A 25,608-nucleotide genomic window follows, 5' to 3' on the forward strand; every position below is an offset into this window, starting at 1 on the left:
AAATCTGACAAAAAATTAAAACGCTTACATTTATATAGACTACAAAAGTCAATCCAACACAAATTTATTATTATTAAAATTTATGCTGTGTAATTAACTTGCTAAATAGTCTGATTGAAATTTATCCCAAATATTAGTACATCTGGAAATTTTGGCCCTAAATTCAAGTTGCAAATTTAACTTTTCTTTTTAATTTTGACTGGCGTGGGGTCTTTTGACCTCCCATGGTGGACAGGAGGTCACTTGCTGTGTCTTCTATCCCCCTATATATGTTTTCCGAGTTGCTTTCTGCCTTTGTTTTAGAATGGGATTACTTGGTTGGTTTTGTCATGGCCAGGATGCTTTCTGTCCTTGTTTTTGAATTGGATTACATACTTATTTTTTTGTCCTAGCTGGAGTCCTTAGCTGAGAGGGAACAGTCAAATGGATATTTTAATAAAATCGTCTTTCTGTTATAAATTTATTTTGAATGTAAGCAATTGAGTGTATTCCGAGTCGGATCCTGTGTTTGTGTCTGGATGGGACTCTTAGTTGAACTCAAACTGAGCACATTGTTAGTTTACCCAAGGAATCTACAGCAGTTTCCTTTTTGATCCATTCCCATTCTAGGTGGGGTCGTTGACTTCCGATGGTGGGCAGGAGTTCACACTGTCTTCTATCCCCTATATATTTTCCGAGTCGCTTTTTGTCTTTGTCTTGGAATGGGATGACTTAGTTTTGTCCTGGGTGGGGTTCCTACCTCTCATAGTGGGCAGGGAGGTACTTATTGTGTCTTCTACCCCCCTATATCTGTTTTCCAACTTGCATTCTGTCTTTGTCTTGGAATGAGATTGCTTGGTTTTGTCCTGGTCCTGGTCGGGGTCCTGGCTTGGAGGGAAACAGTCAAATGCATAGTTATTGTTTTGGGAGATGATATTTTTTTCCTTGTAAATCATCTCTCTGTTATGTATTATTATCTTTGTTATAATTTATAATGTAAGCATTTGAGTGTATTCCTCTTAGTGGGGGGCCGTGCTTGTGTCCAGATGAAACTTATTGGTGATCTCAAACTAAGCACATTGATGGTATGCTCTTGGAATCTACATATGATCCCTATTTGTTCCCAGTTCCTCTTTGTCTTACTTTTTCTTGGATGCTTTAATTGTAATCCTATAACTTTTTACTATCCCACTTTCTTCCTTTTTACTGGCGCTGATATAACCTAAATGTGTTGCAAGCGCCGTAAAACGCTTAAAAACATTAAAAACAAAAAATTAGTTTTGTCCTTGTCAGAAACCTTGACTGGGAGGGAAACAGTCAAGTTTTGGGAGATAATATTTTTTTCTTGTAAATCATTTCTCTCTTTTGTACTGTTGCATTTTTTGTTTTAAATATATAGGGTCCTAATGGTTTGTAAACATTTGAGTGTATTCCTCTTAGGTAATCTCAAACTAAGCACACTGATAGTGTGCTCTTGGAATCTACAGCTGTTCCTTATTTGAACCATTTCCCTTTATCTTACATTTTATGGTGCGTTTTCAATTGTAAATCTGTAACTTTTATGACTATCCCATTTTCTTCCTTGTTACTGGTGCTGAAATGACCAAAATGTATCGCAAGTGCCATAGAATCCTTAAAAACAAAACAAAACAAACGAACAAACCACTCCCCGTTATCTTTTTTTCCGCAGATGCTTTTATTAATTTATTGGAAATTTAGCTTTTTTTTTATTTTCCAACTTTTTCCTTCTTACTAGCGTGGAAATAACCTAAAAGTAAGGCAAAGGCCGTAAAACCCTTAAAAACAAATGTTTCCTCAATGTTGACCCTTTTAAATGTCCCACCATCTGCATTGATATTACCTTGCAGTTGCAGCCTCACATGTGCATGTGGTTTTCCATGTTTTGTTGTTGTTTTGTTCCTTTGCAGTGGAACTCAAATACAATAAGGTAGTCGGACTAGGAAAAAATCTGTTTTGTAGCTGAATCCTGTTGGTCGTACCCGTGCATCAGGTATTTGACAGGAGAAAATGCTTAAAGAAATAAAAACTGCAAGGAACACATTTAAAGTTACCTCCTTAAGTATATAAATCACACGATGTCACTTCCATCCCTTTAATTCCTGCCCTCCGCCATCCCTCACCTCCCTCTACCACTTAATTCAGAACAAAAGGAGAGTTGGTACAATGTAATTGTTAAATTCTACCATCCTCCCTTCCCATCTCAACCTCGCCACTGACAGCCACTACCACTATTTACTGTACTTCAAAACTAAAGAAGTGAGTCGTTCCTCTGATCAGAAATGACAGCCTCAGGCTTACATAGAGCTCATCACCCACTCACTTCTCATTAGACTTAAGTTACCTAATCAGTTAAGTCATCCCTCACTCTACGGCTAACACATTAATTTATTGACTTGGTAGGTCTGGGCAAAACCAAGTCATCTCATTCCAGGAAAAGGACAATAACTAAATATGAACATTTGTTGAGCCCATTTCTACAGATTTACCATTGTGCTTTAGAATGCTACATTTAATTTTTCTACTAAACTTACAATATCGATCAATGTCTATTGTCTGGTACTCATTCACATTTAAGTCGAGTGGGGTAATGTGTAAAGTGCCTTACCCAAAGACACAGAGTGAGAATCAGAATTTTCCACTATCACGGCCATCATCCAGCCACTGATCATGATTAATATCGCTTGACTTTTGTTTATGTTTTTAAGGGTTTTACAGCGCTTCTAACACATTTAGATCATTTCAGCGCCAAAAAAAATAAGGAAGAAAATGGGATAGGGTAGTCAAAAAATTCTAGATTTACAATTAGGAGACTAGAGAAAAAGTAAGACAAAGGGAATGATTCAAATAGGGAACGGTATGTAGATTGCAAGAGCATAGCATCAATGCACTAAATGTCTCATCCAGCCACAAGCGCAGGATTTCACTGAAAGGAATACACTCAATGCATACAAATCATTATGCAAAATAACAAATAGAACAGTACATAACAGAGAGATGATTTACAAAGAAAAAAAAACATATCTCCTAAAACAATAAACATTTGACTGTTTCCCTGTCATTCCTAGACAAAGGCAGAAAGCAGATTGGAAAACATACAAGGGGATAGAGGACAGCAAGTGACTTCCTGCCCGCCAGGGAAGGTCAAAAGACCCCACTCCGGCTCGACTTTTGAGATGAGACACCATACCGTACTGCTGAGCCACCAATCCACTCACAATAAAAAGACGATTGATAGATAGAGGAGTAAAAGACCAACCAGTAGCCCTCACCAACCGTCCCCCAACAGAATATTGAACTAATGTTTTATTTGCTTCATTGCTTGTTTTTAAAGGGTTTTACAGCGCTTGCAACACATTTATCTAGGTCATTTCAGCGCCAGTAAAAAAGGAATAAAATGTGATAGTAAAAATAATTATAGGTTTACAATTGAAAGCGCGAGGGGAAAAGTAAGAAGGGGAATTGTTTTAATAGGGAACAGATAGAAATTCCAAGAGCACACTAACAGTGTACTTAGTTTAAGGTTGTTTTTTTTTTTTTTGTTTTGTTTTTAAGTGTTTTACGGCGCTTGCAACACATTAAGGTCATATCAGCGCCAGTAAAAAGGAAGAAAATGGGATAGTAAAAAGGTCTAGAATTACAATTAAAGCATCCAAGAATAAGGCAGACAAAGGGGAATTGGTTCAAATAGGAAACAGATGTAGATTTCAAGAGCACACTATTAGTGTACTCAGTTTGAGATCACCTAAAAGTCTCATCCAGACACAAGCACAGGTCCCTACTAAGACTAAGAGGAATACACTCAAATGTTTACAAATCATATGTAATACATTAACTAAACATAATACAATGCACAACAGAGAGATAGATGATTTACAAGGCAAAAAATATCATCTCCCAAAACTATAACTATACATTCGACTGTTTCCCTCCCAGCCAAAGACTCCGGCCACGGTCAGGACAAAACTAAGTAATCTTATACCAAGACAACGACAGGAAACAATTGGAAAACGGGTATGGGGGGATAGAAGGCACAGCATGTACCTCCCTGTCCACTATGGGAGGTCAAGATCCCCACCCAGTAGTTTAAGGTGGTCCAAACATGTTTTGTTTTTGTTTGTTTTTAAGGGTTTTACGGTGCTTGCAACACATTAAGGTCATATCAGCGCCAGTAAAAATAAAGAAAATGGGATAGTAAAAAGTTTCAGAATTACAATTAAAGCACCCAAGAAAAGGTAAGACAAAGGGGAATTGGTTCAAATAGGAAACGTGTACATTCCAAGAGCACACCATCAAAGTACTTAGTTTGAGATTACCTAAATGTCTCATCCAGACACAAGCACAGGTCCCCACTGAGAAGAATACACTCAAATGTTTACAAATCATACATAATACGTAAAAAAGCATTATACAGTACATAACAGAGAGATAATTTACAAGGAAAAAAATATCATCTCCCAAAACTAACTATACATTTGACTGTTTCCCTCTCAGCCGGGGTACCCGGACCAGGACAAAACCCAAGTAATCTCATTCCAAGACAAAGACAGAAAGCATGTTGGAAAACAGATATAAGGGGATAGAAGACACAGTATGTACCCCCCTGCCCACTATGGGAGTGGTCCAAACATCTCATCCTGACATAAGCAAGGATCCCAATAAGGGGAATACACTTCAAATGTTTACAAATCATTATAATTATATATTAAAAACATAACATATAACAGTACATAATAGAGAGATGATTCACTAGACTAACACTATAATTTGATTTCCCTCTCAATCAAGGACTGCGGCAAGGGTAAGGGCAAAACCAAGTAATCTCATTCCAAGGTAAAGACGGAAAACAAATATATTGTGTGATAGAAAACACAATAAGTGTCTCCATGCCCACTATGGGAGGACAAATGGCTCGATCCAAGGCGATTCATATATAGGAAGAGAAGACCAACCGAGAGCCAACAGAAAATTGAAATAAAAATAATTTCGGTACCAGAATTCCTCACTAGGAAACACAAAACTGAGGTAGGCATAATTTAATTTTAATAATATAAATGGCAAAATCAAATAGACAAATATTCCTGTCATAAATTCATAAATAAATGTGAAAAAAAAGGGCATTTCCATTTGTACATGGAATTGAAAAATCAGACATACTTATGCAAATGGGTATTTAAATGTCAAAGAGGTAATTAAGTTGTAATTCGATTTTCAAAAAAAAAGATTAATTGATAAGAATGACAATAACTTGTTTGTTTTGTCAAGTTGTGCATAGAAATAATATATTCGTAAAAATAAAAGTTTCACATGTAAACTCGCGGGGAGCTTTAAATTTTGTGCTCAACCTCAATTTTAAAAAAATTAGGGATGTATAGAAAACATTCAAATTCAAGGAAAAGGCAACTCCATCCTACGGGTACACATTAATCCTATCTATGCAATGAAAACACTTAATAGACACGCATACAAGTTGTCTCTTGATTATGTATAATATATAAATATTGATTGACTCTACGAGCCCACAACTCTGATATTTGTACATACTCAGAAACTGCACCCATGGATTTTAAATTTTCTTCTTGCGTATTTGTTTCTTGCTTTTCAATCTCCCTCATCATATATTTGGGTTATGGTGACCACCTGGTGTCTTATTTATTACACACTGCATATTTAATTTCTTTTACTCTTGGTCCAAGTCCAAATATATTAAATTCTATTTTGAGAAAAATCGCAGGAGTTTTCTATAGTTTTTTAATCTATTGAAATAAAAGTGCCCACTTGAAAAAAAATATCCCAGTTAAATATTCGACACACTAAAATAAAGCTGACAAAATTAGTTATCCACCTCTGTAAGAGATCGCTTCTTTGAGCCAATCCTCTAAAACTAGTTTTTCAAAATTAGATGGAAGTTTTCAATGTCTGAATTCAAGTCCGAAAAGGAATCCAAAAATGTTCTCTTTATCTATGTAGTTGTTTTCTGTTCATTCGCCACCAGCCAAATACAAAGAGAGGAAAACATGCGAAAAGAAATATCCACGTTTAGCTTTGTGTAACGTTGTAGAGAAGCCATGAATGACTCTAATAGACCACTGCAAGTCACCGAGATTCTATAGAGTTATTTTATAAGAAACGGTTGAAAGTTAAAAACTTTCTGTGATTTAATCAAATCAACAAATGAGGTAATGTCACCATCATTACCATTGTCATCAAAAGCAACAAAATATTAATGCAACTCCTGCAGGAATGTCGTTGGTTTATTATACTCATAAATAACAAAGGAATGGTAAGAAGATGGCAGGAGCATTTCATAATTTGTGAGCTATCTCCCTGAAATAGTATTGAGTCAGCTAGGAAGATTCCAAAACGCTTGATTTTTCAAAAATGAGTTTAGTGTTATCGGATTGTTTTATTCATAATTATTTTGGTTAAACGTTGAGATTCATGTCAGAGTGATATGTTTATTTTGGTACACTGCCTTCGTGCAACATAACGTACATTGTTGCCTTTATTTTGATGGGTCAAAGCAACCACTCTTACAATTTTCATCACCAATTTAAAAAAATAATAATCTGGCATAATTTGAAGCTATGATCATATGTCACATGCAGGGTACATTCAATTTTTTTTCCCACCAAAGTAGTTAAAGAATTACCTCATCCGTTTTACAATCGTTAGATACGGGAATACGTTTGATACAAAATTGAATAGGTTGAGATTTTTTATATTCATTTTCTATATTTTAATGAAGTTGGTAAAACACTGACTTAACACTTTTTTTGGAGAGATGGTTCACATTTTATTAATCACAGTAACAATAACAAATGGTCAAGACTACAATTCATCTGGAGAGTCAAAACAGAAAAGAGAACAAACAAAAAACTAATTAGCAATGCATTACAAAATTCAAAACAATACACTATAAATATTTTCAAAAATCTGCCATAAGGAAGACACAGAGGGAAACAATCGTAGTAAATATAATAAATAAATAGAACAAAAGAAAGACAATCATATTTTCACAAATTTCTAAAGAGTGTTTTCTCTTGGCAAGTCATCGCCAATAAATTAACATCCAAATTTCTTTGCCAGTTTAGTCAGCAATAAGACTGACATTGGTGTTTCCACTGGGTTTGAGTTCACCACCTTTTGTGGTCAGAGGTGACATACCAAGAATTGGCTTTCAAATGAAGAATAACTGTCTCTTAAAAGAGTCTGGAAGATGGCCTGTGTCAATCCTGTTGGGAAGGAAGTTGTACATTGTGTTTCACTCTTAGTGTGAACATAGCAAACATTTTTTTAATTTAAAAAATTAAAAAATAAAAATAAGATATGCACTCTGAGAATAAACCAATCCCTAATATTGCTTATTGTTTAATATTTGTAAGCATAAAGGCGAATAGATTATCAAAATACACGAATTATAAATTGGTGGTTATAAGTGTAAAAAATAGAAAATGTCAAAGTTAAAAATAGGGAGTGTCACAGTCTTTCGTCGACATGGATTTCAAAATATATAGGGCAATTTGCCAATACATAATACGATTTAAACAGAAGTTCATCTGATAAGCGTTGATTGAAAATCTTTCCAAAATTTACAAACATAGCAAAAAGTGGAAAATAAATGTGTTTGATGGCTCATACATTCTTCAACTATTATTTTGTACATAATCTTGATGAAATGTTGGATAATACAAGAGAAATGAGATTTCCCAAATTAAATTGGTTAAAAAAATGAGTATGGATGAGAAAAACATATTTGTTTTGTTTGTTTTTAAGGGTTTTACGGCGCTTGTAACACATTAAGATCATATCAGCGCCAGTAAAAAGGAAGAAAGTGGGATAGTAAAAAGTTCTAGAGTTACAATTAAAGTACCAAAAAAAGATAAGACAAAGGGGAATTCGTCCAAATATGGGACAGATGTAGATTCCAAGAGCACACTATCAAATTACTTAGTTTGAGATCACCTAAAAGTTTCATTCAGCAGAAAGCAAGTTGGAAAACAAATATAGGGGGATAGAAGACACAGTAACTACCTCCCTGCCCACAATGGGAGGTCAGGAACCCCACCCAGAAAAACAGATTTAAAAATGAATGTTATGAATTACAAAAATGCAAGCAGATATAAAGAAATAATTGTTTATCTTATTTCATTTTATTTTTTTCCAATGCTGCTTCATTTCACCTGCCTTTTACTTTTATCATCGAAGCATGGTGAGTTGCTGAAAGCAGATAAAGCATGAAAAACAATTTGGATTAACGATAACTTAATTTTATATATTTGTTTGTCCACAGACAATAGTGTCCAGAATGTTGGATTTTGTAGATAATAAATTTAAAAAAGGATTTCTGATCACTATATGTTATATACATTTAATTCACGGTTTAATAGCTTCTTTATCAAATAATACATGAAATATATCTCAAAAAGGAAAAATAAAACTAAGCTTGTAAAAAAAAAAAAGAGAAGGCCAAGAGACACGTGGATTAATAGTTGTCTATCACCAAGACATGTCGGTGGATTAATAGTTGTCTATCACCAAGACATGTCGGTGGATTAATAGTTGTCTATCACCAAGACATGTCGGTGGATTAATAGTTGTCTATCACCAAGACATGTCGGTGGATTAATAGTTGTCTATCACCAAGACATGAGTCGTCTTCATTCATTCAAAAGCTGGATGAACGCAAACATTTGTTACTTCTTTAGATGATTTTTCAAAAATGAAAAATACATAGAAACTAAATAATAATATTGAAAATTAGATTTTAAAATCCCAAAACATAATACAGACAATATTGTTTGTATTACAGTTAACCGAATGATAATTTGACTGTGGGCAGCGATAGATCATGTCAAGAGTCTAATATTCTAAACTCGTAGCAATGATGATTTGGATACACATGGACAGTTAAGGGAATAAATGAAGCATAGTGAAGTGAATTGAGCACGGTGTGAATGATGGAAATACCCTATAAAATTGTATATATATATATATCATATCAAGTCTGGTCGATTAGAATGATATAGATTTTCTAATGCAAATGATAAACATTATGTTGGGACAATTCAAGACTTGTAATTAAAAACAGAGTGATGAAAATGATGCCTCTGATCAATGGTTTACCACCATCATTCATACAATCTTTTGTAGGAGGCAGCATTGTTAAGGTCTTTGCTTCGTACCCAGAAGGTACCGAGTTCGACTACACGCCTCGTTGTGTGGCCTTGAGCAAGTCACCTCGCACTAGCTCACTTTGCGGCGCTGCCCTGCAGCTGATGCCTGGGTTATTCCAGTCTTCTCTTGGGACAGACCCTAAAGACAAATTACCCCTTGGGGATGAATAAAGGTAATTTTTTTTTTTTTTATTTTTTTTTTTCTAAGCCCAATAATCCCATCATAGATAGGCATAAATATACTTATGAAATTACTTTTTCAAATGTGTTTATGTACATATGACAAGGGTTCTTTAATCCTGAAATGGTGAGATCATATTTAATATAGAAGACATGTCACGGGTTCGTAATCAATAATTCAGATCATTTTCACTTTAAAATTATTTCTCACCTTTGGAAAACTTTTTGCTTATTTTTCTCTTTACTTCGGACACAAGACAATTCCTAATCTTCTTGGGGATTCAAATTTATAATATGCTTCTACCCCCTCTCCCATTTTGTAATGGTACAAAACAGATGGTAATAGCTTTCTCTTAATAAATGCTTTTTAAAAAATCACACAGTTGACAATAAAAAGACTTACAGTTCCCCTTGGGTCGTGTACATTAATCACAATTTATTGTATGATGGTGATGATGATGATAATGATGATGACGAAGACGATGGTGATGATGATGATGAGTGATTAAGAGTCTAAAGTTTATGATAGGCAAGGAATCATCTTACTTGCTTCTACCCTTAGATTACTAAAACATATATATTTATTTATTTATCATTTATTTTAGAAGAAACACACATCACATGAGAATCCTGGAGGCTTGACAAAAAATTATCAATGATTATAAACAAAGACAGTGTCCTGTATCCTTAGAGATTGTTCATTTGAGCTGATCTTAACTCTTCCCTAATATTTAAATGTTATGTTTCAGTATTGTGGAGGATAGTTATGAACTAATACAAGGTCAAGAACTTTTCTGTCAAAATATTTATTTGTACTTCTTCTGCACTACTTCAAAACGCATCTCTAAAAATAAACATTTCATTTTTCATATTTTACCTTTATCGATTCAAGACATGTTAATTGGTTAATCCATTACCCAAAAATTTACACACCGGTTTCATGCCATTTCATTGAAAATTGAAGGTGTAACAATAAATGCCAAAGAGGATCTTTATAATGCGTGAATCAAGGTTGAATCAGGTCTTCATTCTTTCATTACAAAACGATAATTCATTGAATTCATTTGTGTTTCTATTTTATACTTAAAAATAGTTTTTGATTCCTTATAAAATGAGTGGGAAAAAAGATAATGATTAAGGAAAAGCGAAATAGTCAAGTGTAACAGTCAAGTGGATTAATTTGACCAATCGGATAGTGATCGACTTTTTTGGACCTGCTTAAATTTTGCGCTTGAGTAGTATTTCTTGTCAAAATATTGTTCACATTATGTAATTTGTGCGTTAGGATGAAAATGCAAATAAAAAGAAAACTAAATAATTCATCCTTTTCTTTCTTATTCTTTTTTCTTCCTTTAAATATCTGAACCCTTATCCTATCTCAAGTGATTACCATTTTTATTATTATGGCAAATAAAACTAATTTTTCTCATGCATAAGAATTCATTTGGAATTTTGAAAGGGTTTGGTTGAAAAAAAAAAAAACAACAAATAAACAGGGGGAAAATGTATCTAGTTTGTAAACAAGTACTTTGTCAGTCACTAATGAAGAAATTCAAATTCATTTTTGATGACGTGTATGACAATTGATAATGAAGACTAGTACAGTCTACAGCCACTTAGCCCACACTCTCCATTAGATAAATAATCGTAGCAGATAATTTCGTACCTTTATAAAAAGAGATTATATATATATATATATATATATATATATATATATATATATATATATATATATATATATATATTATACTAGCAAGTATTGGATAAATATACAAAAGGCATTGAGTAATTGACTGTTCGATTAGTGGTTGTGGATTGTAACTACACAATAGAATGGTTATATGGTAATTTGACAATGAATGTTTTGTGACACAACCCTGGCAAGTTAAGTCCTACTGACATGCTGACCCCTCGGAATTTTTTTTAAAAATGAACCTGCTCCAAGTAATTCGTTATAACTATGAAGTTGTTATAAATGAAGTAATTGGTATAGTAAAAAGTTATGATTAAGCACATTTTTGTCTTCAATGCTATCTAGATATATTATTGATAGTATTTGTTTGACATAAATCAACTGTTTGTTGTCAATTACAGACAGCCCTAGAGGTGATAAGTTCTCACTTAATTTCCTCTAACACTAACAAACAATCAATTATAGGCAGTTTTGTGATTTGGTTACAACTGTTTATGATTGCTTTTCATGGCAGGCAGAATTGATGAGCATTTTATTGAACTACTATCAATAAGGACTTTTATTACAGCTAATATAACACGCATAATATACTTTAAATAAATTTTAACACGCTATTTATCCAAACAGTTAGACAACCTCTGTAAAGAAAGAAGGTCTTGGAATCCCGAGCCATGTGTGAAGGAGAGGGATGAAGAATGAGATGAGAATCCCCATGGAGAAATAAACAATGAATTTGTAGCCAGTTACGACAGATGAATTGGTTTTGTCAGGCTTTTCCAACCCGTAGAGATAGGAGAAGAATCGTATCGTTGCTGGCTTCATGGGGACGTAGTAAATACCCAGCACCAGGGAACCAGTGAGAAATCTCAACACTGACATGGCAATGGTGTGGAGGGATGGAATGGAAAGGTGGGAAGGCGTTATCTCCACGGGTATTTGGGAGTAACCCAGCCGGTAGTGAAGCCAGAAACCGATGGAGAACCCTGCGACTGCCGCCACAATTTGGACAGCATCCCCTTTGGAAGAGATGCGATGCTTGCTGGGATAGAGGAAGGTGCAGAGAGCAAACGCTGTGGCAAGGACCATGACAGGGGCAAACCTGTGTGTCTGCTGGTACATGTCGTAATCTTGGATGTAAGTGATGAAAGAGGCGTAAACTAGCAATGAGAGCACAATGCCGGCCAGGAGATCCTGAAATTGGACCAAAATATAAATATGGTGAAATCATTAACTCAACTAAGTTAAATAATGATGTAAAACAATCACTTAAAAGTGTCTGGAGGTCGGTATTATTAGTCCAATATATATATATATATATATATATATATATATATATATATATATATATATATATATATGTATATATATATATATATATATATATATATATATATATATATATATATATATATATAAGAGCGAGAGAGAGAGAGAGAGAGAGAGAGAGAGAGAGAGAGGAGGAGGAGGAGGAAACGTATAAGGGTATTTAAGATGACGATACAATACAAAGTAACTGATTATATTTTACTTTCTTAAGGGATAACAGACTATTGCAGTGATTGAATACATATTATATCAAGCACAACTTACAGGTACTCATTCACATTTTGATCATGTGCGTTAAGTGTCTTGTTATTATTTTCACACATTTATTAGGGATCCTCGGTTTCAGACCGCTATGAACCATAAATGAGGGTTGGCAAAGTGTTCCTATATTTTCACAACACATCTACTTCTATCGTCCAATTTGTTCTACCAACAAAAAAGGCCACTGCCTTCCATCACGTAAGTTCCTAAACTAGACGTCTGTGTTGTTTCTATGTTTTTTGTAAAGGAGTAAGGAGTTACACAGAGACAGGTCACTACCATAATTGGTCAATATCTAGAACAAAACTAATCGCAGCAACTGCAACTACCACAGCAACCATTTCTCCCATTATTGACTGTTACTAGCATTGCAATTGCCAATACAACCTTTAATTCTCCTACTAACACCACAGCTATATGGTGCTGCTGCTGCTGCTGCTACTACTACTACTAATACGATACTATTACTACTATAATTACTTCTATTTTACTACTACTACTACTACTACTACTACTACTACTACAACAACTACAACTTCTACTACTACTACTACTAATATTACTACTACTACTATAATTACTATATTTTACAACTAACACCACAAATGTTACTTACCAGAATAGAATGTACCCCAAGGTACAGACGACTAAAGCATGTACATGTGAACCATGCCACGGCACAAAATGCAGCTATCGGCAAGGGAACCTGGAGGATGACAACAACAAAAAAGAATAATAAGTTTTGTGAAAGAAAAACAAACCGGTGTGTAAAACTGTGGATGGTTACCAATATAATATATCATCTCCCAAAACTAATAATATACATTAATTTGACTGCTTCCCTCTCAGCCAATCCCTCGTGCTAGTGCTAGGACAAAACAAGGTGGTAATATTCCAAGGCAAAGACAGAAAGCAAACTAGAAAAACATATATAGTGGGATAGATAGAAGACACAGCAAATGTGACCTCCTCATCCATTATGGGAGGTCAAAACCCCCACTCACGATTCATTAGCGACGCCACTGACAATATTAGCATTATTATTGTGTCAAGGATCAAATTAATGGGTTAGTGTCGGGCTGTTTCCATATCAAAGTACATCATTTTTTGGTTTCAGGTATACCATCAATTTACATACGTACGGGTGGATAGTAAAATAATATACCATAATATGCTATAATACACACGTTATTACACACACAAACACACACACACACACAAACATACTCACACACTCCCACACACGCCAATATACTCATACACATGCACTCTGTACTCTTTTTCAATAGATAATAGATATTTTACTATGGCTTTCTTAAAAGAATTTGGCAATACACCAGAGTGGGGTGAGTAATTCGCTGCCATATTTATAATAAAAACATTAACGCAGTGTTTAAGTAATGGTGTTAGGCGGTGGTCAAGATCACAGCATTTGAAAGTACTCATCATAATAATTTCTCGTATTTCTTCCTCTGTTGCTGGAAAAAAAATCCCATTTAATGCAACTCTCTTGAAGGGTCCTTTCAGCCCCAGTAAAAACTATGGGGTATCAAAAAGTTCTAGACTTACTATTAAAATCAAACGAGAAAAAGTAAGACAAATGGCTCAAATAAGGAACATGTGGATTCTAAGAGTACTTAAGTTTGAGATCGCCTAAAAGTCTCATCCAGACATAATCATAGGATCCCACTAGGAGGAATACACTCAAATGACAAATGATTATTATACATTCAAAGCAAAATGTTGATTAGTTCACAACAGAGAAATGGTTTACAAGGGGGGGGGGGGGTATCATCTCCCAAGACTATAACTTTACATTTGATAATTTCCCTCACAGCAAAGAACTCCGGCCAGAGCCAGGACAAATTTACGAGGAAGACAGAGAAAGCAAGTCGGAGAACAGATATGGGGGGAGGGGTGGGGTAATACAAAGCAAGTGACCTCCCTGCCCACTATGAGAAGTCAAAAACCCAAACTAGCTATGTTTGTTACATCGGATGAATCATTTTCAATATGACGAATCTAGAGATGGATTTATGTGTTTAATTTGTTATTTTGGCTACCGTCTACTTTAATTTAGCATTACGTTTTGCAGGATTAATAAAAAATGAAGAGTAATACATTCATTTGTGATCTCAAATGGCAAGATCAAATACTTCAGTATACTTTATTGAGGGGCTTGGGTGAAATCATTGTTAAGGAGTAAACGTTTTATAATACTACAAAAGAAGTTATAGATAGAAAGTTGAAATTAAAATCCCAGATTTGAGGCTCAATAAATATTTATAATTTGTTTATGTTTAACTTTGTTTTAAAACTAAAAGATGCAGCTTCATAACTTTTACAGTCATAAACGATACGATGATACATTAACTAATTTATATTTATTATATAACATCATTCGTCGAATTACGCTGTTACAACTTTATTTATTACACACACACACACGCGCGCGCGCGCACGCACACAAAGCGCGGTCAAAGAAACAAACACGCACACAAGAAAACACCCATATACAAACTCACACACTCGTCAATCCACGCACATACACACACACACACACACACACACACACACACACACACACACACACACACAGTAGTTTCGGGCTTGTGTTAATCATGATCTCATTAGCTAGTATGTGTTTGATATTATTATTCATAATTTATCCAGGGATGTATTTCCTCACTCACATTACATGATTGCCTTTCTTACAGGTGTAGGTATACAGACGTACGAGGCAAAATTATCAACTATCTCTCTCTCTCTCTCTCTCTCTCTCTCTCTCTCTCTCTCTCTCTCTCTCTCTCTCTCTCTCTCTCTGTCTTTTTTTGTTCGTTTTGTCTTTATTTTTTGTTTGCTTTTTTCTTGTTTGTGTCTTTTATGGTTACGGATCCTCCTTTGAGCGCAAAAATATCATATAAGTTTTAATTTTTGTTTTGTTTGTTTTTGTTTGTTTTGTTTTTTTTTTTGTTTTTTTTTATGTTAAGTTTTCCCTTCATAACGATAAATATAATAAAGACATAATGAGTCTACACATAAAGACATAATGAGTCTACAACAAACGTTATCACGTAGCTACTACGTGCGGCTATGTGGTCTTGTGGTATGACACTCGCTTTCGGATGGGAAAGTCCTGGGTTCGAGCCTCGCTCGGCGCATAGTTGAGTCCTTGGAAAAGGCTCTTTACTCACATTCTCTCCCCGTACTCAGGTGTAAAATGAGTACCTGGCCGTTAACAGCGTTGTCTCTGTCCGAAAAAAATTATAATGTCGCCTTACAGGCGTCATGTCTTGCCCTAAATGTTAAATGTTGCTGTTGGACAGGGACCCCTTGAAAAGCGCTTTGAGCACGGTTGGTGGATATTGCGCTACATAAAAGCTCAATTTTACTATTCATTGGGACAGAAAGCATTTTCAATATTTCCTTTTATTTATTTTTATTTTTTTTTTCAATTTTTTTTATTTTTTTTTTATTTTTTCTGAAATAGAATGAAACAAATGGCAAGAGCCTCAAGAGATCATAATGGAGGAGGGACTTATCAAATATACAACTTCATTAGGTTTGGCATCGTGTCATCAGCATTAGATCGTTGGTCGCTGACGTAGTATAGTATAGGGGAAATGGTATTATTGGCCATAAAATAAGGCTTGTGAGAGACCTGATTCATTGGGTGTCGACATTTATTTGCCATTGTCTGCGACTATTTATTTGCTTTTTTGTTGTTGTTGTTGTTTTGGCCTTAGGACACTGGTCAATCATTTTATATCATCCCGCATATGCTAGCTATTTATGAAGATTATGGATCGAAAAAATGTCGCTCTATCTAGCTCTCAAAAGCTTCCAGGGAAATCGAATTCATGAATTACTGATCCTCCTGATGGTTCCTATTCTGAATCCCGCCATGATCTACGTTTGGATAGCGCCGTCTACTAGGGTCCAATTAGCTGCGGTCACACGTAGTAAAGCCCCGACACAATTCACATGGCGGGAAAAGGTTATCTTATTTAGTTTGACAATATGTAGTGCATGCTTGCATTGACAATAATGCGCTCCAGTACTTAGCATGGTAAAATAATCAGTTAACCAGCCAACTGTCGTACTCTGGAAAAACTAGTTTTTAAACATTTGGCCAAAAAACTCGTCCTTCAAATATTGATCAATTCAAATGACCCTCATATTTTGGTAAACACCCTCAAACCTGGGAACTCGCGAAGTCCAGAGTACGGCAGTTAACTGGTTAAATGACTCTAAGAAGACGGCATGTGCGCGCATTTCCTTTTTTATTTTTTTTCCTTCTTTGTGAATTTTCTTCCACGCCACGGAATGTTGGAAATATTGAAAAATAGCCTATTTGTCTGGGACAATATTTCTTTTTAATCGCATTTTAGTCCAATGGAGCGATGCCTTTTGGACTTGATTGATTTGAAGAATCAGTCTTAAAGTAGTAATCTTTTCTCCCTTTTACGTGTGTTACTTCTTGACATGATGCCTGGTTCAAAGGTCACACGAAGTCTGTCAGTGGCGAGAAGGGCGCTAATGATTGCAAAAAAAAATCTAATACGAGTTTCCTGTCCTGGGTAAAACGAAAGTTTATATACTTTACCCCTAATTTAACTAACTCCCACCATCCCCACCACCACCCGCCTCGACTCTGGCGTGAATGACTACCTGGATATAAACACTGATTATTTTCTTCCTTTCTTTCTTTTTTAACATTCTAAGATGGCAAACAGTTTTTAAAAATCTTAATACCTATGATATATTAAAATAATTTTATTACAAATTAGAACGCCGGAAAGGGTGCTTAAACAACGACTTGCACCGTACGAAATGGAAATTCGGTTCCAAATAATATTCTGGACGAAGCGTATAAACGAGGAAATGTGCAATAGCTTCAAATGGGCGATCTCAAATTTAAGCTGCACATCTAGATAATGACGTAAATAAAGAAAAGAGCAAAATACAATTAATTTTTAAAAGCAATAAGAAAACCCCAAAATAGATAGGAGAAAATAAACAAACATACAAACGAACAAACAAAACAAAACAAAACAACACCTAGCTATCAACGTCATGTTCACACTAACTCATCATCACCGTCCTTATTACCGTCCATTACTACCAAGTCGTGTGTTCAGTGTTCAGTCTTCAGCCGACATATTACAGTTAGTTTGTGTGTTATGTAAATAGAGTAATTACATCCTTCCGCCCGCTGTCCCCCTTCCCCCGTTTCCTTTTTTTTTTACTCCCGTCCACCTTCTCCTACGCCCTAAGAGGAGAAATAGGCTCCGTATTAACTGTATAATTGGATATAGGTCTAGTTAGGTGATAGAAGGCTCGACGGCCATTTGTGTTTTGTTATTATGATTGTTTAACCCTCTCCTTTACTTACCAACTATAGGAAAATCGTCACATTCGTTACGATACACCCAACATTTCTCTTATTCAAACTTCTTTTGTACATTATAAAATTTTAAGAAAATGAACATTGTGTTGTTGTAGAGCATGTTTTGCTAAAGAAATTATGTATCGCAAGAATTTTACTGCTATTATGCCTGAATGATCAAAAATCTATTTTGAGTTAGTTGGGTGTTTGGGGAAAATCTTGAAAATGGCCGGTAAGGAGAGAGTTAATTGTTTATTTGTTTTAATTGTTTGTTTATTCGTTAGTTATGTATGGATCAGTTTGCGTTGTTTGTAGAGAATCATAGTATATAATATTATAACCTTCTAACACAGCTAAGTGATGATGAACGTGGTCAGTTACTGGTGGGGTGACACGTGACAATTATCGCAAAAACTCTGGCCCCGGCGTTGTGCTCTTGGGTACGGACGGCACTTCACATACCTCAACTTCCTCGACTGGGATGGGAATAGGTACCTGGCTATTATAGCAGCAGCGACGGGTATTGCACGAGTGCGAGACAAAATGAAGTCTGACGGGTGACCTGAACTGTATGAAATGAAAACTCGGTTTTACTATGGGTTCTGGGAATGATATATTATGAAACACTCTGATGAGCTATGGAAATGCGTTATATAAAGTAACATGTTCATACTCTTTATCTTCTCTCTTCTCCTTTCCTTTTTTTTTCTTTTTCTTTCTTTCTTTCTTCCTTTCTTTCTTTCTTAATTTATTTATTTTGCTTATTTTCTTTCTTTCTTTTAACATTAAGATGACAAACTTTTTAAAAATCTTTTTTTTTCTTAAATCTTATCTTTGGCCAGTGAAATGCGATCTGAGACCATAATTAATCATTTACCTTCTTTTTTTTTCTATCCAACTTTACTATTGAGATTTTAAAAGTAGCTGACTTACAAAACGTCCTAAGTCACATCTTGATAGAAAATGAGTTAACAATCTCAAGCTATCATTTGGACTCCATGCAATCACCGGAGAAATTGTGGAGTTTCAAAACACTCAGGGTTTTGATTATGAGGCACACAAGACACGTATTTTCCTCTTTAAGTCAATAAATAAATGACAAAAAATTGCGGTTTTCTTTGAATGATAAAATTGGGATTGGGTATGTTTTAAAAGTCTCCTACTAATAAGCATTGTTCCTTTTTTTTTTTCTGTGACATATAAAAATGTCCTTCAGAACCATTAGGCCCGTGGAGCTGGAATTTATTCCAGTTTCCATAACGTGAAACGGACAATAGCAATTACTTGCTACCCTTTTGGATAGGACGCTAGTCTATCGCAAAGTACTTTCCGCCATATCTAACAGACCCAACTACCCAATCACTGCTGGGTGGACAGAGTGGGGGGGGGGGGGGGGGGGGGGGGGTCAGAAAAAACAATCTCGACTGCACCCGGATCGATTTTGGTTCCTTTGATTATGAAGCGAGTGCTCTACCAACTGAGCTATCGGACCCCTTGTGACACATTCTACAATTCATGTTTTTATATTAACTTTGACCGTAAAAATGTCTACAACCAATCGCATTTACACATTTATACGTTAACCGAGCGGAATCGCAGAGCTCATCTATGAAGTTTCGGGTGCAACAAGTCTTAGGTTTGAGGGGTTTTTTTTTTTTTTTGACGAGTTATGTCATTTTAATTGGTCGATATTTATTGAAATGCAAGTATTTTTACTAAAAAATGAATTTTCTTTTTTAATTGAAAAAAAAAGTTTTCATGGTATGACGATAATCTCTAATCAATATCCAGTTGGTCGCTTTAGTCGATATTCCCTAGAATTGCCGTAGGAAATAATAAATGTTCTATTTTGAGATAAATCGGAAATTCAAACATAAAACATGTACCAACATAAAAATCATTATTTTCGCCCTATCTAGATAAAAAAAATTACTTTCAAATACTTCAGAATGGATGAATTGAGCCAGTTTACTCATAAAGTAAATTGTCTCTAGATCGGGCGGAAATTCCTTTGGCAACGTCCTACTCAAAAGATAGGAAACGATTCTGCCGTACTTTAAGTGAAGTCTCAGGTTGAGAGTTTTAACACGATCAGGGTCATTTTAATACTCGTAGATTGATATTTGAAGGACGAGTTATCCAACATTTTAAAAACGTGTTTGTTTGTTTGTTTTTTGTTGTTTGTTTGTTTGTTTGTTTGTTTTGTTTTTGTTTTTTTGTTTGTTTTTTTGGGTGATTTTTTTAGTTGTTTTTTTCTTCAGAGTTAGAGCAAAATTATTACGATCCGTTTCATGCTACACAAATTCGGAAACGGGTCGGGGGCAGGGTTGCCAATTTGGCAGATTTTATTTTCCGAAGCCTAGGGATGAATGTATAGGTCTACTCCACGTTTTCCATGGCAATTTTTATGAATTAGCGATTTTTTAACTTGGGAAATGAAAAAAAAAATTATGAGATCGGCCTTGAGAATTTTTTGTTTAACAAAACTGATGAGTTTTCAATATAAATAGTACGGTTTGGCAGATTTTTGTGGTATATGGCAGATTTTTAAAATCAAGTTGGCAGAATGCCTGAAATTAATCTGGCAACCCTGGTCGGGGTGAACTCCGGCCACATGGGACTGACTACCTTTTGACTGCTCTGACATTTTGAATTACGTATTTTGACTTCAATCAAATCGATATTACTCTCGATTACTATCTAATCTTATTTTATTTCGTCTTGCCTCTCAATCATCTACACCACTTCAACGCATTTTCCACATAAATTATATACAAAAAACACCGGGAGGATTGAATGACTTGAATGACAGGATTAGTGGGGTGTGGTCGGTAGGTAGATTTGCAGTGATGGGCACAGTGTGCTTTTGCATCTTATGGACTTGAACTTGAATTTGAATTGGAATTGGAATCGATCATCCATGCAGCGATTCATTCATTCGACACAACAGTCATTCACTCTTTTCTCATTCCATTCATCACACTGTAGTGTTTAGATGATAGAATTTTTGATGATATAACAGGATTAGACAAAGCCGATTGTGTAGACGAGATCAGGTTCTTTAATCATCAAGTAACAAAGTGAAAGTAACAAAACGGAAGTGAACAAACTAAATCTATTATAGTGTTTATTACACTACACACACCATTCCTCGATCCATTACATAACGATAAAGTAGTTCTCATAGATGCAAGTAGCCCCCCCCCCCCCCCCCCCCCCCCCCCCCCGCATTAAAAAAAGAAGCCTGAAATCCATGTCCAACAAACACAAAGAGCTTGAGTCCCTTTTTGAAATGTAACCAGCTATCTCAAAACAGTATTATGTCAGGGTGACCTAGATGACGAAAATAAATTAAAATCAATCTCAAAAAGCCGGAAATATTTCCGGATTAAACCGGAAATCTTGCACCCATGACTTGTTCAGAATAATAAAGTACGTGTGCCAGAGTTTATTCCAGTCTTTATGGCGTTAGTTGGTGCACCACCAAACATTACGAACAGCAACATGGAATGTAAGAAGTCTGTACCAGAAAGGAAAATTAGCAAATGTAGTTATGGAAATGAAGAGATTGAATATCAATGTTTTAGGATTATCAGAAGTTAGATGGAAAGGAGCAGGAGAACTTAATTATGATGACTGTAAAATTATATACTCAGGAGGAGGAGAACACCAAAGGGGAGTTGGAATTATACTAGATAATAAAACGGCGCGAGCAGTCAAAGGATTCTGGCCCATATCAGACAGAGTAATGGCAATCAAACTACAAGCAAAACCTTTTGATTTTGATATTTTACAAATATACGCCCCAACCACCAGTCACGATGATGAAGAAGTGGAAAATTTCTATCAACAAATAGATAAAGCAATGCATCAGTTTAAGTCTTCAGACATAAAACTCATCATGGGCGATTTTAATGCCAAGGTGGGCCGAGAAAGAATAGAAGATATTGTGGGCCCACATGGTCTGGGAGACAAAAATGACAGAGGTGATCGTCTTATTCAATGGTGCCGTCAACATGATCTGACAATCACAAATACTTGGTCAACAAACCACAATAGAAGGAAGTGAACATGGAAAAGTCCTGGAGATGGAGTGAGAAACCAAATAGATTACATACTCATCAGCAAACGTTTCCGAAACTCGGTTTTGTATGCCAAATCTATGCCGGGGGCTGACTGTAACAGCGATCATATACCTGTGCTATGCCCCATACGAGTTAAATTGAAAATCTGCAAAAGAGCAAAGGCTAAACCTAAATACCAACTAGACATTCTCCGGGAAGAACAGAAGATACAAGAAAAATTTGAACTATCAGTAAGAAACAAGTTTGAAGTGCTTGGAGAACTAACAGATATAGAAGAGAGATATGAGCAGTTTAAAGACAGTGTTGCTGCATCATTAGAAGAAAATGTTCCAACCACACTTAAGTTGCAGAAGAAGAAATGGATTACTCCAGAGATATTAGAACTAATGAATGAGAGAAGAAAGGCCAAAAATCAGGAAGAAAAATACAAGACTCTGAACAGGCAGATAAAAAGAAAATGCAACGAAGCTAAAGAAGACTGGATAAATGAACAATGTCACTATATAATGTCCTGCAAAGAAAAAAATGGCAAATTCTTCCATCAGAAAATCAAAGAAGTGACAAACAAAACTAAATCAGGTGCTAAAAGTGGATGCATCAAAGACAAGCGTGGAAACACTATCATGGACAAAGACTGCATTCTAAACAGATGGTCAGAATATATTGAAGAACTTTTTTTGATAATCGAGGAGAAATGCCTATGATAAAAGAACTGGAAGGGCCTTCTATAATGAAAGATGAAGTTAGGAACGTCATGAAAAGCATGAAAAATGGAAAAGCTGCAGGACCTGATGCCATAACAATTGAAGCCTTGACTGGCCTGGGTGAATAATGGATTGAATTCATCACAAACCTTCTAAATCAAGTGTATGACACAGGAAAAATGCCAACTGATATGAAACGATCCATTTTTATAGCACTACCAAAAAAGCCAGGGGCAGTTGATTGTGAACAACACAGAACTATTAGCCTAATGAGCCACCTCACAAAAATTCTTTTGAAGATAATTTTACTAAGAATAAGAAATAAAATACGACCTGAAATTGGGAGATGCAATTTGGTTTTGTTGAGGACAAGGGTACCAGAAATGGAATATTCACATTATCAATGCTGATGGAAAGATGTATTGAAGTAAATAAAGATCTGTATATGTGTTTCATCGACTATTCAAAAGCCTTTGATAAAGTACAACACGAAAAACTATTCAAAATTCTATCATCCTTGGACATTGATGGTAAAGATTTAAGAATATTACGGAATTTGTACTGGGAACAAGAAGCAGCAATGCGTGTTGACAACGAGCTAAGCAGTTTTACACCTATTAGAAGAGGAGTTAGGCAGGGGTGTGTTTTGTCTCCAGATTTATTCAACCTCTATAGTGAAATGATATTAAGAGATATCGAACATAAGAAGGGGGTGTGTATTGGAGGAAAGAATGTAACAAATATGAGGTATGCAGATGATACGGTTCTACTGGCAGAATCTGAACATGAACTACAAGAATTACTGGATGTTGTAGTCAGGAGTAGTGAAAATATGGGACTGGAACTGAATATATCTAAAACAGAATGTATGACGGTATCTAAAAATAATAACCCACCAGCCTGTGTAATAACAAGCAGAGGACAAACAATACAACAAGTTGAATGTTTCAAATATTTAGGCTTCAATGTAACATCCAATGGAAAATCAGATTGTGAAATAAAGAAAAGAATAGGTATGGCGAAGAATGCATTCAACCAGCTGCATACAATTATGAAAAACAGGAATATTAGCATGAAAACAAAAATCAAAGTCCTGGATTGCTATGTACTGTCTGTGCTGCTATATGGTTGTGAGAGCTGGACCATATACAAGACCATGGTTAAAAGACTGGAGGCAGTGGAAATGTGGTTTTACAGAAGAATGATGAGGGTGTCATGGATGGAAAGGAAAAGAAATGGAAGAAATTTTAGAAATGGCAAACAGAAAAAGATCACTGATAACAAAAATCATCAAACGCCAAATGGAATTTTTAGGACACATTATCCGCCACCCTGGTTTGGAAATACTCGCCTTGACTGGAAAGATGAATGGAAAAAGAATAAGAGGAAGACAAAGAATAACGTATTTGAAAGGGATAAGAACTTGGACAGATGAAGCTGAGAAAGGTGGCGCTGCTTTAATAGAATTGGCAAGAGATAGATCAGCTTGGCGGAAGATGACCTCCGACGTCTGCTTCAGATATGGAACTACATGAGCATGATAGCGTTAAATGGAAAACAGCAATTGCTTGCTACCCTTTAAATAGGACACTGGTCTATCACAAAGTACTTTCCGGCAGATTTAAAAGACATAGCTACCCAATAATAGCTGAGTGGACCAGGTGGGGGTCTGAAAGATCTCGTCTGTACCCGGGATCGTTACAGAAACACGTAACGTGTAGAACGAGACATGACGGCTGTTAGGCAATATTACAATTTTTCCCACATAGACAACACTGTTAACGGCCAGGTACTCATTTTACACCTGACTACGGTGAGGGAATGTTAGTAAAGAGCCTTTTCTAAGAACTCAACTATGCGCCGAGCGAGGCTTGAACCCAGCGACATCTATATAGTATAAGATATCCTAGAACACAACACATCGTCTGTTTACGATGGGACTTGACGAAACAATTTTGATTTTTCGACAAAATGGTCACGATGTCTAATCAATCAATCTCAAAATACATACAAATGATATTCGTGTTAATTGTAAACGCCATGCAAAACTTGGTGAAGGTTTGTTCAGTGGTTTCGGAGCCTTAGTGTTACAAAAATCCAATTTGCCAACTATATAATAAGATGAAAGAAATAAGATAATGTGTGATTATAGTATAGAGATGGAAGAAATAAGGTAGTGTGTGATTATAGTATAAAGATGGAAGAAATAAGGTAGTGTGTGATTATAGTATAGAGATGGAAGAAATAGGTAGTGTGTGATTATAGTATAAATATGGAAGAAATAGGTAGTGTGTGATTATAGTATAAATATGGAAGAAATAAAGTAGTGTGTGATTATAGTATAAATATGGAAGAAATAAGGTAGTGTGTGATTATAGTATAAATATGGAAGAAATAAGATAATGTGCGATTATAGTATAAATATGGAAGAAATAAGGTAGTGTGTGATTATAGTATAAAGATGGAAGAAATAAGGTAGTGTGTGATTATAGTATAGAGATGGAAGAAATAAAGAAGTGTGTGATTATAGTATAAAGATGGAAGAAATAAGGTAGTGTGTGATTATAGTATAAATATGGAAGAAATAAGGTAGTGTGTGATTATAGTATAGAGATGGAAGAAATAAAGAAGTGTGTGATTATAGTATAACGATGGAAGAAATAAGGTAGTGTGTGATTATAGTATAAATATGGAAGAAATAAGGTAGTGTGTGATTATAGTATAGAGATGGAAGAAATAAAGAAGTGTGTGATTATAGTATAGAGATGGAAGAAATAAGGTAGTGTGTGATTATAGT

The 25,608-nt window shown here is 35.3% G+C and overlaps 1 protein-coding gene across 1 annotated transcript in view; it reads right to left on the bottom strand.

Moving 5' to 3' along the window:
- Window positions 1-10,768: 10,768 nt before the first annotated feature.
- The window catches only part of LOC144966569 (sphingosine-1-phosphate phosphatase 2-like), a 30,984-nt gene continuing 16,144 nt past the window's right edge, over window positions 10,769-25,608 (bottom strand). The window contains exons 3-4 of the mRNA XM_078903242.1: window positions 13,250-13,339; window positions 10,769-12,237 (exon numbers count right to left, since the gene is read on the bottom strand). Coding sequence (XP_078759368.1) covers window positions 11,674-12,237; window positions 13,250-13,339 — 654 coding nt within the window. The 3' untranslated portion in view covers window positions 10,769-11,673. The remainder of the gene's footprint in view (window positions 12,238-13,249; window positions 13,340-25,608) is intronic.

The sequence above is a fragment of the Berghia stephanieae genome, chromosome 2, assembly GCF_034508935.2.
Source record: "Berghia stephanieae isolate SIO BIC M18660-M18661 chromosome 2, UCSD_Bste_1.3, whole genome shotgun sequence".
NCBI classification, from domain to species: Eukaryota; Metazoa; Mollusca; class Gastropoda; order Nudibranchia; family Aeolidiidae; genus Berghia; species Berghia stephanieae.